The sequence below is a fragment of the Labrus mixtus genome, chromosome 6 (assembly GCF_963584025.1).
Source record: "Labrus mixtus chromosome 6, fLabMix1.1, whole genome shotgun sequence".
Lineage (NCBI taxonomy): Eukaryota > Metazoa > Chordata > Actinopteri > Labriformes > Labridae > Labrus > Labrus mixtus.
In genome coordinates, this window is record NC_083617.1 from 1,533,208 (window position 1) to 1,549,474 (window position 16,267).

General features: G+C 46.9%; 2 protein-coding genes and 1 long non-coding RNA gene across 7 annotated transcripts in view; 2 read left to right on the top strand and 1 right to left on the bottom strand.

The window, feature by feature from the left end:
• Positions 1-16,267, top strand: part of macrod2 (mono-ADP ribosylhydrolase 2) — a 607,882-nt gene that overhangs the window by 98,151 nt on the left and 493,464 nt on the right. The gene's annotated exons all lie outside the window — the stretch shown is intronic.
• On the bottom strand, positions 6,717-11,122 carry flrt3 (fibronectin leucine rich transmembrane 3). The gene is made up of 2 exons (XM_061039417.1): positions 10,983-11,122; positions 6,717-9,957 (listed from the first exon to the last, which is right to left on the bottom strand). Exon 2 carries the CDS (start codon positions 9,910-9,912, stop codon positions 7,957-7,959), a length of 1,956 nt encoding a protein of 651 aa, XP_060895400.1. The 5' UTR covers positions 9,913-9,957; positions 10,983-11,122; the 3' UTR covers positions 6,717-7,956.
• On the top strand, positions 10,991-11,751 carry LOC132975110 (uncharacterized). Its single transcript, XR_009673237.1, has 2 exons — positions 10,991-11,124; positions 11,179-11,751. It is a non-coding gene; the product is annotated as an uncharacterized LOC132975110 (long non-coding RNA).

Consider the following 16,267-nt stretch of genomic DNA (forward strand, 5'->3'; position numbering starts at 1 on the left):
TCTCTCTCTCTGTCTCTCTCTGTCTCTCTCTCTGTCTCTGTCTCTCTCTCTCTGTCTCTCTCTGTCTCTCTCTCTGTCTCTCTCTCTCTTTCTGTCTCTCTCTGTCTCTGTCTCTCTCTCTCTCTGTCTCTGTCTCTCTCTGTCTCTCTCTCTGTCTCTCTCTCTGTCTCTCTCTCTCTTTCTGTCTCTCTCTGTCTCTGTCTCTCTCTCTCTCTGTCTCTGTCTCTCTCTGTCTCTCTCTCTGTCTCTCTCTCTCTTTCTCTCTCTCTCTCTCTGTCTCTCTCTCTCTCTCTCTCTCTCTGTCTCTCTCTCTGTGTCTCTCTGTCTCTCTCTCTCTCTCTCTCTCTCTCTCAATATCAAAGTTCCTCGCCGCTGCTGCTGCAACTAAAAGGCGGATAAATGAAACCAACACTCGACCGTTTGTGCTCCTCTGCTCTTATAATATATATTATATTTAATAACTTAAATTTCCTCGAGCATCATGCACTGTCATTCACTCTCCCTTGAAAATCACAAATTACCCAAAAAATCAAATGTGACCGTCTTCCCGACCGGCACATTACACCGAGGATAACAGGAGCTGGGGGGGAGATCAGCGCTGGTTCCCACGGTGCGTTCAGGTGACAAAGTAAAGAGGAGAGATTTACTTAATCATTGCTGCTTTCAGTGATTTCACAGAAACAGTTTAAATCTCGTCAATCAAAAGAACACCTTTGCTACTTTAACTGTAACTGTTACAGACAGATGTTCAGACGGCGCCCTGCCCCTCTGGGTCAGTATCTGATATCCCTCTGGAAATCTACTTTGATTCTGAATGTTTTATATTTTCTGAACTTGAGATTTCTCAATTTCAGATTTTTTAAAGATTTTATTTTTGGGGCATTTTGTGTCTTTAATTGAGAGATAGGACAGTGGATAGAGTCAGAAATCAGGGAGAGAGAGAGAGAGAGGAATGACATGCAGGAAAGGAGCCACAGGTGGGATTCGAACCTGGGCCGCCCGCTCGGTGGACTATAGCCTCTGTACAAGGGGTGCGCAAACTAACCACTGCCCCACCAGCGCCCCACAATTCCAGATTTTAAACCTTCAATACGTTGACTTTCTAAAAATCAAACATCATCTGATACCTGTTTCACAACCACAAAAACAAAATCCAGAAGTCCTCGGCTTTAAATACCACCGGGTCATTTCTTGTTTTTTAAAAAGATGCACACAAACGCCTGCACACTAAACACCGTCAATGTTATGGTAACAAAAAGTTTGAATGTTCCTGTGCAATTTAGTCGGTGTGCATGTGTTTGCATGCAGTCTGTCATGGATTCATTCCTCTTCTTTGCACCTGTCTTGTAAAAAATGATGACTCGGTCGATTGTGCTGTTTTGGAACACATGGTGTTATTAGTATTGAACATTTGAGCGGCCTCATTCTGAGGATGTAACACACGATGAGATGAACCTTTTATTTATCCCACAGCAGAGGGAGTTTAAAAGTCAAAGCACTACATTTGTCTTCTCTTTTATCCACTCTGTCTCACCTCTGCTGTGAGCCTCTGTTTACCTATGAGGACGATCGAGCCATTAGCGATTCATCTGACCTTTACTTTGAAGTTTATTTTACTCTCTTAATATCCAGAAACGCTGCTTCCTGTTCTGTTAATGACAGCCGGGTGGAGAGCATCTTTATGTTGGCAGGTTCTCGATCTGCGTCCCCTGGTGACTGGCTGTGTGTTTTACGGCCGCTGATTTGCATCAATTTTTCATCAGCTGAGATCTATGACCTGAGTGTGACCTCACCTCACCGACCGACCATCAGTCATCGGGGTCACATGGTCTGAGCGGTTTCTGATCCTTACTAATGGCGCAGACGGAGGAGGAGAGCCATGGCCCAGCTTTTTTGGAAAAGGGTGAGGTCATCCAGGGACGCTCTGATAACAGCTTCTATAGGAATGCAAATGTGAGCGCCACATTACAATGGACAGTGCAGCTGCCCACATCAGTTCTAATGTCTGAGTCACAGAAAGGAGCGACATCATTAGAGAGACAAATGCACGAGGCATCTTGTGTTGTTTAAAGACTTGTCTGACCTCGCGGGGAACATGAGAGTGATTAAAGAACTGTTTAAAGGGGACAGATGGGTCAAGGGTCTTTAGAGATAAGTGAGGTCACACGAGGTCGGCGGCGGTCTGGTTCATTAATTTAACCTGTTCCTGTGGTCACAAAGCTGCTCTGGTTAATGTGTTATTTTCACCCTGAGTCACAACAATGGCACGCTCCTTTCACCATTCAACCCCAAAAAAATAATATTAATCTATCACAAAAAAAATAATTAAGAGAGAAGCTTACTCATTCTGTGAGTGATCAGAAAACTTCCATCCCAACAAACATGTGAGTAATTAAGACTGAACTGCACTGACCTCATCGATACAGAGAGGGGCCTGATGCTCGACTTGTGCACAAAAAGACAAAAAGACACAAACGGAGCGCTAACTACAGCCAAGAAACTCTCCTCATGAAGTCAAGACACTCGATACATATCACACACCAGAAGAAGAACTTTGACTTCGATTATATCTCATTAAAAAGACATTTTAAGCAGCAGCTCAGTTTGTAGGGAGTTGGGTTGGTAACCATAGTTACCAGGTAAAGTCCCAGTGCAGACCAAATCTGGAAATTGGTGTGGTAGCTGGAGAGGTGCCAGTTCACTTTCTGAGCCTTGAGCAAGGCAGCGGACCCCCCCAGCAGCTCAGGCACGCTCTCTCCTTTAGGATCTTATTTGTGCATGTGTATGTGTTTCAGCCTGTGTGTGTGTAGCATGTCTCAAAAACAGGATTAATAAAGGATCCCTTCTTCTTAAAATCTTTATACACAGACAAACTACAAAACTCAGGGTGACAGGAACGTCTGGATCTGGAGGGACAGGTCGGGGATTTAGAGATTAAATATTTTTAGATGAGCGAGGGCAAGAGAGAGAAAAAGGACCCTCCCCTCCTCTACCTCCTAACATGCAGGTGAGGAAGATGAAGATGAGTGATTATAAAAGAAGGACAAAAACACAAATCACTGCCTGAACATTATCATGAGTTTACAGAATTTGGGAGCCGTTGCCAAATGTAATCTTTGTGTTGTGTGTTTTGTAGAGGTGTAAAGTATTATCTTTCTGTCTTCCTCTCACTTTCTTTTTACCACTTTTACCTTGTCATGTTTATTTCACCAATTAAAAAACACACACACACACACACTCACACACACACACACAGGCGGTTAAATGCACTCGTTACTGCGCTGCAGAGCGACTCGAGTCTCTGCAGGTATTTAAAGGAACCATTTGGAGCAAAAATGCAAATTAACCTCATGCATTACATGTCTAATTTCCAATCATTGTTGGTAACAGCTGCACACAGGAAGTGAACTTTGTACTGTCAGCTGAGCGTTGGTGGTAACTGCACCACAGTTAGGGAAGTCACCACAAAGTTTAAAGTGACAAAGCGTCGACCTCTTCATGACCTAGAAATAATTTATCTCTAAATAAAGTCTGAACATGTGACGCTGAGATGACTCTCATGATAAGAACAAGGGGTTAAATCAGTCTGGAGCTGCTACAGGCTCAAACCTGGAACCAACCCACACACTTGATCCACATGTGGAGAGAGACCTGGGGCGAGTTTAGGGGGGACTAGCTGCTGTCGCTGTTTTAATTACAGAGAGGAGGCTTAGCTTTGAGAGGGGGAAAGTCGTTACCACATCTGTAAAGACTCTGACATCACAATAACCTGCAGACTGTGACCCCCCTCCACATTCAGCTCATCATGTGGACAGGAAGTGATCGCAACTGTGCAGAGCTGCAAAACTTTAAGGGAGTGTTTTGCTCTTGAATATCAACAGAAGCAAAATGTTTGCTAAGTGACCCTTGAGACCGAGCAGATAGCAGATCTTTTTTGTGAATCCCCCTATTTTATGAGGTTCGTGCATTGACCAGACAGAGAGACTTCACATAACTCAACATTTAGAACCACCTGATGCAACATGAGATACTGATGCTGAGACCTCCTTTAATAAGAAACTGAACCACTTCTTGTTTGATTTGATTTACTCCCCCCCCCCCAAAAAAAAAACAGATTACTGTGTTGCTGCTAAAGGCCTCTATAAAACCCTGATGAAGGTTTTCACTGTCCACTCAAAGGGTCGTTACTTTACAGTTAAATCGATCACCCAAAAAAAGATATTATGATCTCCTCTAAGGACAGAAGATCTGACTGAGGCTGCATCACATGGAAACGATTACTCAGCAGTATTCTAAAAGTAGACTTTGTGTTGACTTTAATTCAGAGTCGATGTGATATATATTTATATCACAGGGTTAGTGTATACTTTAGGTTTTGGACGGCTGGTGAAGCTTTTAGCGGCTCCCCTCGCTGTAATTAAAGCTCTCTCTCTCTGTGTTAAGAGCTTGTGGGTGAGTGAATATATATATTCTGTGATACGGGGCTGAAAAACTTTCTGTGCCGTGGTGTTCTGAGTACGGTCAGCGCTTCAGTTTAGTGAGTGTAATCTGAAAGGCATTAACTTAATGTTTGCTTTCACAAGATGAAGTCTGCTGAAAGCGTTTGCAGAAAGGAGCTAATCGGCTATTTTACTGCTTTTTGCATGTGTACCTTTTCATTGGCGCTCGCCTGGGTGCAACCGTGTCATTAAATGTAGAGAGAGAGAGGGAGAGAGAGAGAGAGAGACAGAGACAGGGAGAGAGAGAGGGAGAGAGAGAGAGAGACAGAGACAGGGAGAGAGAGAGGGAGAGAGAGGGAGAGACAGAGACCAGGAGAGAGAGAGGGAGAGAGAGAGACAGAGACAGGGAGAGAGAGAGGGAGAGAGAGAGAGAGACAGAGACCAGGAGAGAGAGAGGGAGAGAGAGAGAGAGACAGAGACAGGGAGAGAGAGAGGGAGAGAGAGGGAGAGACAGAGACCAGGAGAGAGAGAGGGAGAGAGAGAGACAGAGACAGGGAGAGAGAGAGGGAGAGAGAGAGAGAGACAGAGACCAGGAGAGAGAGAGGGAGAGAGAGACAGAGACAGAGACAGAGAGAGAGAGGGAGAGAGAGAGAGAGACAGAGACAGGGAGAGAGAGAGGGAGAGAGAGAGAGAGAGACAGAGACAGGGAGAGAGAGAGGGAGAGAGAGACAGAGACCAGGAGAGAGAGAGGGAGAGAGAGAGAGAGACAGAGACAGGGAGAGAGAGACAGAGAGAGAGACAGGGAGAGAGAGAGGGAGAGAGAGAGAGAGACAGAGACCAGGAGAGAGAGAGGGAGAGAGAGAGAGAGACAGAGACAGGGAGAGAGAGAGGGAGAGAGAGGGAGAGACAGAGACCAGGAGAGAGAGAGGGAGAGAGAGAGACAGAGACCAGGAGAGAGAGAGGGAGAGAGAGACAGAGACAGAGACAGAGAGAGAGAGGGAGAGAGAGAGAGAGACAGAGACAGGGAGAGAGAGAGGGAGAGAGAGAGAGAGAGACAGAGACAGGGAGAGAGAGAGGGAGAGAGAGACAGAGACCAGGAGAGAGAGAGGGAGAGAGAGAGAGAGACAGAGACAGGGAGAGAGAGACAGAGAGAGAGACAGGGAGAGAGAGAGAGAGAGACAGGGAGAGAGAGACAGAGAGAGAGACAGAGAGAGAGACAGAGACAGAGAGACAGAGAGAGAGACAGGGAGAGAGAGAGACAGAGAGAGAGAGAGACAGGGAGAGAGAGAGAGGGGGGAAAGGGGAAAGAGAGAGACAGAGAGAGAGAGATGGAGAGAGGGAGAGAGAGAGATGGAGAGAGGGAGAGACAGAGAGAGAGAGGGTGAGAGAGAGAGAGACAGAGAGAGAGAGGGTGAGAGAGACAGAGAGACAGGGAGAGAGAGAGAGGGGGGAAAGGGGAAAGAGAGAGACAGAGAGAGAGAGATGGAGAGAGGGAGAGACACACAGAGAGAGAGAGAGAGACAGAGAGAGAGAGGGAGAGAGAGAGATGGAGAGAGGGAGAGACAGAGAGAGAGAGAGAGAGGGTGAGAGAGAGAGAGACAGAGAGAGAGAGGGTGAGAGAGAGAGAGAGAGGGGGAGAGAGAGAGAGATATATACTCCATCCTCTGCAGGGATGGGCATCCCCATCTGGGTGTGCTGCCCCGTACCACCGTCCATATGGTGGCTCGTCATTAGTTTCCTGTAGCCCCCCCGGTGCCCTCGGGTTCATCAAACCCTAGAGCCCTACTTCCTCTACTCCACTGTAACATTTCTCTCTCCGGCCAATCGGATAAGTCACACATGGCTCTAGCCGGCATGAAAGGACAGCGGCAGCCTGGAGCAGATGTTGCTGCCCATGAAGTGGAAAAACTGGGTTTCAAGAACACTGTCTGAGTTATTGTTAAAGAGTTCACTGTGTCTCCAAATGAGATGTGGTTTTAGGCTAGCAGCTACGACCTCAGGGTTCAGATTTTTTGTTGAAAATTAAAAAGACATTATGTTTTTCCGTGCACAGTCGTTTGAGATATGAATGAGAACAACAGATCCATTGTAGCTCCTTCAGGACGGCTCACATTTGCACAAAGATAGATTTTCCTCCAGTCAAAACAGATAATTTGTGCAATCACAGAAACACATGATTGCTGAGTAGTAGTTTGAGGAGCACAATGAAAAAAAACGTTAAAAGTTGTTCTATTTCCTGTTTTCCGCACCCGAGGTAAGAGAGAGAAAAAAATATATTTTTGTCCACTTTTATTTCAGTAATATGACCAATATTTTCATATTCAAGTGTGTATGAAAAAAAGTCACTGGTTTCTTAAAAAGCTAAATACAATAAGCATTGGATCAAGGCACATACAAGACTGGCCAAAGGGCATACAATGCACTTTGGTTTTCAATTGTTAAGAACAGTTAACTTCAAATTGTGAGAACAGAAAAGTGTGTTCACTTGGAAAATAATACAAAATAATACTTTGTAACAAGGAGTCGCTGCCACTGTGGTAAGTCTAAGGAGAGCCGGCATGTTTTGGCCTGGTGACTACAATGACGTATGGTACATGGTACTAAAGAATGCCGCCATTGTGGTTTGGCCTTTTGTTGGCTCGTACAAATAAGAGAGAGAGAGTGGGGGGTCCTCTGTGTCAGCCTGTCCAGTCTACTTGTTCTGAGGAGCTCCTTAAGGTCGGTGTGCTTTATCTGCCCTGTGCTGCTGTGGAACCTACAATCCTATCTGAAACACTGGAGCCCTGCTCGGGCCGCGCCGCCGCCGCCGCCATGTTTCTTCTTTTTGCAAACAGGAAAAAGAAAAGAAAAAACCACACACTGAACAAAGCAGAGAAATAAAGCATGGCACCTCATCTTTAGTTCTTCATAATCAATACCTGGTGAATACTAGAGCGGTAGGTAGGTACTCTTGGTCCGAAGTATGTGGAGACAGCTACCGACTGCTCGCCACTTTTTTTTTTTTCGAGGGCAACATGCCTGCTTTGCAAATTAGTTGATCAGCTGTGCCTTACGTTTTTACTTCTTGTCATTTTTTTGCCTTTTTTGTTTTTCAGACAGCCACAAAGTTAAAAGAATGACCTGTGCTTTATACTACAAGGTTTTTCTAAAGGTCTGATTGTTCAACACAGCAATGAAAACCCACTTTTCACAGTTGACAAGTCTTCATATCTCAGTGTAACACAGAGTTTTCTTTTTAAGTTGGTCGATAACCTTAAGCCAAAAAAGGAAATACAGTACAAATTACTACAAATCCCCTAAAATATAGAATTGCAGTGAAGTCACAACACCACACTGATGGTTTTCAGTGAAGTCCTGCAACTGGAACGTTCTCCGTCTCCACCACGTTGTCCTTAAATATAAATTATATGGCAAATGTACAGAACATTGCTTCCTTAGTCTTATAGATCCAGTGTTTTGGAAAAGTCTCGCCACTCGCTTCAAGTTGCACACTTTTTATGAATGGCCATGCGCGATATCATGAGTGGGAGTGATCTGAATCTGGTATTCCACTGTCTCTGTAGCTCCTGTTGTTGACGTTGTTCTCGGTGTGCGGCGGGCTCTTGTATAAACTCAGGCCATTCGGTGGGAAAATTGTGTGTATGACAAACTCCTCCTTGGACACGGGCAGGTGACTTATAGGAATCATTTGAAAAGAAGTCTCTCGTATCTCCAGGATGGAGGTGTCCTTCTTGGTGCCGGCCTCGGCGTAGTCGTCCTTTCTCCGGCGGCCCTTGTTGTAGGTGCAGTTCCTGGAAAAAAGCGAACCGTTCCTGTGGACGTACCAGCACACCAGCGCCAACATGATTATTGCCAAAAGAGCCACCGCCCCTCCGATGATGGCAGCCAAAGGCAGACTGGAATTTTTGTAAGGCTCTTTCTCCTGCTCTCTGTTCAAAGTCGTGGTCGGGTTGTACGACTTGTGAGAGCCGGTCTCTGTCTCGATGCAAACGGGGGTCTCGTCTGACAGGTAAATGTTGCTGGTATCCATGGGAACCATGCATATCCTGTAGGCAGATTCCGGCTCCAGCGCGGTGAGCAGGTACTCCGTCCTCTCGCCCTGCACGATGGTCTCGGTGATGGAGCCGAAGGCCGAGCTGTGACCCAGCTTCAGCCAGCTGAGCCGCAGGGCGGTCATCGGCTGCGACACCCGCCATGATATGTGTATCGCCTCCGCGCTGGTCGACTTCACGCTGATGGTGATGATCTTTCTGCCCGACGACGTGGTGGTGCTGTGGTAGTTCCTACCGAAGTCGGGCGCTTTAACCACGGGCCGTCTGGTCACAAACGAGGGCCACTGGGGCTGCGTGGGGCGCACTGTGTTGGAGACCGTGCTCGTCTCATACGAGGGGAAGAGCTCTGAATCCGAGCAGTCGAACATGTCCGTGGTGAGGTCTTTAATCGCCATGCCTTTGACCTTGTCGGGACCCTGGCACATGAAGCCCCGCACGTTCACTTTGGCGGGCAGCGACCGCAGCCAGTCGCGCACCCACTTCATCCGGCACGTGCACTGCCAGGGGTTGTTCCTCAGCAGGAGCTGTGTGAGATTGTCCAGGTCTTCAAACACGCCCTGAGGGAGGCTGCTCAGGTTGTTGCCCGACAGGTCCAGGCGATACAGCTGCCTGAGGAAGGCGAACGCCCCCGGCGGGACCCGATTGATGTGATTATCCTGCAGCTGGAGCTTCTCCAGGCTGGTGCCGGGCAAGTTGGCCGGCGGCGACGTCAGGGAGTTTCTCATCAGCGAGAGCTCGGTCAGGTTGATCAGGTTGATGAACGCCATCTCGCCGATCCCGCGGTTGTTGAGCAGGTTGCCGTCCAGGATGAGCCGCTTCAGGTTGATGAGGTCCTGCAGCGACTGCTCCGAGATGGAGGAGATGCGGTTGTCGTCGAAGCGCAGCTCCTCGATGCTCATGGGGAGGCCCGAGGGGATGGTGCTCAGGTGGTTTCTGGAGAGGAAAAGCAGTCTGAGGTGGGTGCTGTCCCTGAAGGCGCCCTCCTCGATGCTGACGGCCGACACAGAGTTATCATCCAGGTGCAGCTCCTCGATGTAAGGAATCTGAGCCAAAGACGAGTGGGTGATCATCCGGACGTTGTTCTCCTGCAGGTGAAGCTCTTTGAGCCCGAGTGGAAGGTTGGTGGGGAACTCGTCCAGATTGTTGCAGTACAGGTAGATCTTCTCCACGTTCACCAGCCTGCGCAGCTCGGCGGGAATGCCCGAGCTCTTGATGTGATTGTTCTGCAGGAAGAGCACCGTGGCGTCCAGGGGTAGACCGGTGGGGATGGAAGTCAGGCCGCGGTCGTTGCAGTAGATGAAGGTCCCGTCGCAGCGGCAGGACGAGGGGCACGAGGCAGAGGTCACCAGGGGGTTAGCGAGACCCAGCAGCAGCCCGATCCGGACCAGGAAGAGGACGAAGGCCTTGCACTGACGCACCATCTTGAAGCTGTGTTTGCCTTGGCAGTCCAATCACTCAAGAGCCCCCTGGGGAGGAGACACAAGGGGTACATTTAATGCACAGGGCCTTTTAAAGGAGAGCCAAATATTCCTCATCATTGCTGGGTTTTTTTAAATGCTGCCTGCAGCACTTTCTGGATTAAACAACTGCTGAAAGAATCAGTTTCCATTCTTCTTAATAAACTGAAATGAATTGATCATTAGGATTGCTGGACAGCAGAAATAAAAGTGAAACTTTGTTTTAGGAGAGTAAACAGTTTGCTCTGCAGCATCCATAGATTTCTAAGAATTAACACTTTAAGAAGTGACCGCTATAAGCAGCAGAAGTGTTTCTGCTTCTATTCGAGAACAAATGTTTCAACATCTGAGCTGCATGGATTAAATCTCTGTGCCGGAGCTTCTGTTTTGGGCCCGACTTGTGAAATGTAATCGCATTCCTGAGTTGTTTTACACGTTTCTGTATCTCAAGGCCCGCCTTTCATTGCTGCGGGCCACGACGGGGAACAAAGTCGAGCTTTGTCGATGAACTGTTGTGAAACCGACATACTCTTAAGTATGCCTGTTAGATCATCCATGCCTTCCCCTCATTCAAACGCTGGGCTTGAACAAGCCCCTTACAGGGAAGAAAGAAATGTCTTTCCCTCGCTGAGAGGAGGTTTGATTCAAGTTTTAAAAACAGCAGCATGCTTCTCTCAGCTTTAGGAGGTTACAAGAGGAAATGTGGGAGCTGCATGTATGATCCCTGTTGTAAAGATATGGACACTTGACATTATTATAAATTAAAAAAAAAACCTTATATTTGACTTTCATTAACATGCGACAGACTCCCAGGACATTAAGAGAACTGATGCACAGCAGAAGCTGCCAACTGGTCGTCGTTCCCTTTTTTTCACTATCAATTTGTAGTTACCTTTTAATTAGGCTAATACTGATTTATCGCTTTAATTATGCATTCCTGCCATGACCTGCCTTCCTCTGCTTGTCTCATTAGAAAAAATGGCTGGTCTGGTCAGTGAAGTGGAAAGAAGCAAAGCCATCTGTATTTGTCATACCTGATTTAAAACGATGCGGTAAATCCTTTTCCAGCCGCCAAAAAAATCCAATCAAGCTTCCCTCTTGAATCGGCTCTTATCCCCTCTGAAAGGAAAAGTTTGTCCGAGGGGGTTTTCTGGCGATATATCCTAAACCAGGTCGGTGTTTGCCGAGCTGATCCTTGTTTGGACTATGACCTCCTCTGTGTTGTCAGAGGCTCATGCTTTCAATGCCTTTACCATGGCAGATAAGCCTGTAGAAAAAAGCATCCCCCACTTCTCAGTGACAAAGCGAGCGCTCTCAGGTGATATTAAAAAATCCTAATGGGTGTTGGAACCGTCGAGCTCAACGGCCATAACTGCAAATGAGATTCCTCTTGTGTTGTATAGTGATCCGTGTGCAGGGCCGGCTGAGCTGTAGCAAAGGCTCCTCTCTACAATCGGGGCCGACAGGCATGATGAGTTGACACAAAGCTGGTCTGAGCCATGCCAATCCCCCAGTGCCACAGGCTCAATCCAGGCCTGTTCAACTTGTGTACTCCAGGTCTTCAGGTAACCCACAATCCTCTGCTGCTCCCCTTTGTCAAGCCTGTAAACACATTAATCCACGCTCCTGGCCCTGGTCCCTTTTTGAACCCCGGAAGCAGGAAACCAAAAGTTCTCCTTTCCTCTCTGAGGAGCCAAACGGAGAAAAGGTGGTCGTCCTTCTGCGTCCAGCCTCCCTCATGCATCTGCAGCGCGACTCATGCTGTAGCGTCCTCACACCTGGGATGGTCGTCTGGAAAATCAACAGAGAGAGAGAGAGAGAGATTTAGTAAGTTCAGCAAGAACAAAAATAGTGTTTCAGTGATCAAACGAGAGCAATCTTTCAAAAAGGGCTAAAGACGTCAATTTAGCATTTAGGTGCTTAGCAAGTCAAATATCATGTTTTTTGATTTTTGATAGACTTCATAAGACAGGTGTGTAGGAGAGGAATTAATCCTCAGAAATTGCATGTAAATTCCTGCACTCTTTGCAGAAATATGTTGACAACATTTTGTATTTGTGCAGCAGATAAATCGCAATTTTTTTGCTGATTATAAAAACAAGAAATTATTTAATATTTGGTGCATAGGAGTTCTTTGTCTTTTTCCTAAATAAGAAAACATTGAAAAGGATTTATGACTCTGAATGCCATGCTCGTCCCAGTCATTGATTTTTTAAACATAAAACACTGTGAGTGATCGTCCCGTTGATTGTGTCTAAATTGAATTAAGTTGAGGAATGTGTTTGAATCTGAACTTTCACCTCGCTGCTCACATCGTCATCTCTTATCTAAAAAAACACTCTCTCTCTCCTGGCCTGATGACCTTTAACAAGCCGCCACTTTAGACGGAGCACATTTTCTTTTTCTATGGTGACACAAGAAAAGAATGTGTGTATGCATACGAAAGACCCCGACACAAAGGGCTGAGGGGAGGAGACCCTGTAGCTCTGCTGAATCCAGTTCACTAAAGATATTCTAGCTGCTGGTGATTTTAGTCCCTAAAAAAGCAGCTAGTTTAGATTCCACCAATGAGAGTGGAGGCAGATCTTCATCACTGCAGTGTAAAAGTTTAAACAAATGAGGCCCGTTTGCATGTCCTATGGAGATGGGGGGGGGGGGGGGGGGCTCCTGCAGATCCTCCCTGTGACCCCCCTCACCTGGCTCTCCTTACACCCTCGAGCCGTTTTCACACTTGCACTCCTGAAAAATCTTCCTGAGTCACATATCACATATTTTTTCACTGACAGCGTGAAAAAGGGGGGGAGGGGTCTCAGGGGGGGAAACACATGACGTCATGAGGCTGTAGTGAAAATGTTTGTCTTTACATCGACGCTCGGTGCAGTTTGGGACATTCATGATGTCGACAACAGAGCGGAGGAGAACATACGAGGGGAGCAGGAAACAAAAATCGCTCGCTGTGAATTTTCCAGCTTCATTCTCACTCCAGCTCGGTGGCTGGCAAGAAGAATTCAGAAGTCTGAGTGTAACATTTAAATATGTTATATAGACGAGGGTGGGGGGGGGGGGTGCTTCTGCATCCATCCATCCCTGTCAGCTCCTCTCTGCGACCCCTCACCCACCTCCCTCCCGTCTCGCCTCACACCCTCTGAAAGCTGTTTTTCTGTTTGCAAAAAATAGAATCTCACCCTCCCAAAAAAGAAAATGTTATGTTTCCTCTGTCAGCACAATGGCTTCATGCCCTTTGACGGGGGGACGGTGGGGACGGGGGGCGACCACATCAACCTCACAAGGCCGTAAAACACAGAAAAGCTAAACGAGGAACAAGAGGCCCCCGACCATTTAACAGTTGTAGCTCCACGACAAACGAGAAGATTAAGGAAACTGAGAGGCTTGTAACTTGATTACCAACTGCTGAGATGCTGTCTAATAATAACGCCCCCCCTCCCTCCCCCCCCCCTTCTGCCCCCTCGGTCCAGTATTACATTAGCAGTAGATTAGAGTCCGGGAGGAAAAAAGCACCAGATGTGACCTCTGCTAACTTCTGGAATAAAAAGGAGTCTGACAAGAGAGAGGGGAAGAGATGAAACATCAGTAATGGACTTTTTTAGAAAATGGCGGAATGAACTTTTAATGCAGCACTTAAGTCGAGCTGAAACAGCCCCCTTTTCACCTCATTTTCTGAAGCTCTCCAAGCGCCCTGAATTTGGTTAAGTATGTATTCTTGATTTGATGTGAGCCCCTCACTCCTCAGCGCTTCATTACAGAGAGTAATAGTGTCTCATCACCGATCAGTGTTGGAGTAATAGCTTTTATTAGGATTGTGGGACTGCATGATAAATATCTCCATGGGTTATATGTTCAACTATTTTCTGCTTAGTTTGCCTTTCTTTAAAGCTGCGTTCTCTCAGCGTCCAGCAGAGAGGTCGAGGGGGTCCTGTTATTTATTTAAAGGTTTGGTAACATCATGCACCAGAGGCCTCCTGAGGGGGGTCTCACACTATACGGTCATTCACATCATGCTAACAGGGCCGCACCAGTCAGGCCTCGATGCTTCTTTCCTGGCTCATCGGATTTCAGGAGAGTGCCCCCCCCTCTCTATTGTTCCCTCCAAGGCCGGCATGTTGGACCCTGCAGCCTGGAGAGGTCTTTTTCTTTTGCATTTTGCTCAGGCAGTAAATAAACATTCCTGCAAGTCCACTCTGCTGCTTTTTACTCCTGAAATTGTCACTACGTAAATGTCTGTGCCCCCCCCCCCCCCCCCCCCCCCCCCCCCCCCGGCACTGTGCATACACAGTTTTCGTTTTTTAACGCGACGCAGGCCGACTTCAACGTTTTTTTTTTTTTTTTACTGATGGATGTCTCTCTGCATCGTTCTAATAAGCTCCGCGGGCCGACGGGGGGGGGGGGGGGGGGGGGGGGGGATCTCTCCATGCAGTCAGAGCGGCTTCTGCTTCATTTAATCTGAACTGGCAAAGTTAAATTGAGCATCCTGGTTCAAAGTGTGTGTGTGTGTGTGTGTGTGTGTGTGTGTGTGTGTACAGCCAGTTACCTTTCAGAGGGGGAGCGTGGGAGGCTCGCACAAAGTCGGACACTGATAGCCATTGTGAGCTCCAACACGCATAAATGCACATTAGTCTGCTATAACAGAGCCCCCCCCCCTCCTCCCCCCTTGCACAAGAAAGGCTTCTCAAATAGGAACAAATTTCATGGCTGTCCAAAGTCCTGCAGATTAGAGTGACTTTGAGTTCTGTCACACTCGGTGATATTAGGTGGAGCGAGCGAGCGGGAGGAGTAGTAATGGCTGACTGTTAAATTATTCATGAGACCTGAAATTAATTTTTGAACCACAGTCGAGCTCTCCATTGGGAAATCAATGTTGTTTGTATCTGCTGTTGATTATTCCTCCTGATTCATGATAAAGTTTGGAGTTTGGATTGATTGCACACACTATTATTATTATTATTAATATTATTTAGTTTTTTTGAAATGTTTCTCTCTGCAGTAAGACTCGGGCGTTTTAATAGTTAGTGGATTTAATGATCACACTCATAAAGGATCTTTTCTGTGGCAGCTTCTCTAAAAATGAAAGCACAGAAGGTGTACATGTTGTGAACGGTTCATCCTCGTTCTCTGCTCCTTCCTGAGGTGAGTTTTTGCTCGATGTTTGACCGCCATGTTACCTTGTGTGGCTGCCACTGATTTGCATATTTGTAAGGTTGTGTGTCAGCGGCCTGCCGTGCAGCAGAGACACAAAGGTGCATTCATGAATCCACGTCGACTAAAAAACACGTTTCAGGCAGGCGAGGAAAAAAATCTGTGATGATAGTTCCCTGGATTTGCTCTGCGGCCTCCTGGTGCTGCCGGCCCATTAAGAGAGAGAGAGGGAGAGAGAGGGAGAGGGCCTACGTGGGACAAACGGGGGTCTCTCTTTTGTAACAGCCTGAAAGGAGAGATCTGTAGCAGCTGCAGTGGTTTTTTCCCCACATGGGGGTGGTAGGCACTGCAAGATGAAACGTGTGTGTCTGTGTGCGACGAGCAAACACCAAAACACTGAACGCTGGTGTTAAAAGCTGCAACCAGGAGGAGATCCAGAGACGAGTTAAACCGTTCCTGCTGGTTCATCTTTTCTCTGCAGACATTTTTCACTTCTTAGCTTTTTAATATCCAGAGTTATTTGAAGAAGATGGTGAAGAAATGCTCCTCAAATAAATAAATAATGAAAGAACTGAATTAGGCCTCCTCAAGAGGACAGAACTGAATCTGAATCACGTCTTGAAAGTCTTATTTTTACTTTTTCATGTCATTTTTTTTCTGACGCTCTCGCTCGTCTGCCAGTTCGACTCTGGGTTTCTGTAGTGACCTGGTTAGTTTGTTAATCTGCAGAATGTGAATTCCCTCTGAAAGCAGGAGACTGGGGATTTTTAGCCTCGGGCTGTCATCAGTGAAGACAACTGGGTCTGTCCTCATGTCTACCATGTTTAACAGGCTATTTATTCCTTTGTCTCTCTCACACACACACACACTGAATAACAAAGAGCGGCCATCACACTCAAGTCAAGTTTGCATGTTCTGTTTGTGATTTGAGCCTTTCAATCATGGTTCAAATCCCTGGATGTCCTTATCGCCTGGTGGAGATAAAAGGCTGTGTTAAATTGGATTAACACTGAACATGTCCTGGTGTTTCCAATAACACTCAGAGAGCATGGGCATTACAGGGCGCCTGCTTTATTGCACTACATGTAATGGGATAAATATCAGGTTTGTACAACAGCTGTGCTTTGATTATCAGCATCATAGATTGGCATCAGAGCGCAGGATC

Bases quoted from the DNA above. Each gene is read 5' to 3' on its own strand.
- flrt3 (XM_061039417.1), bottom strand. From the start codon at position 9,912: ATGGTGCGTCAGTGCAAGGCCTTCGTCCTCTTCCTGGTCCGGATCGGG.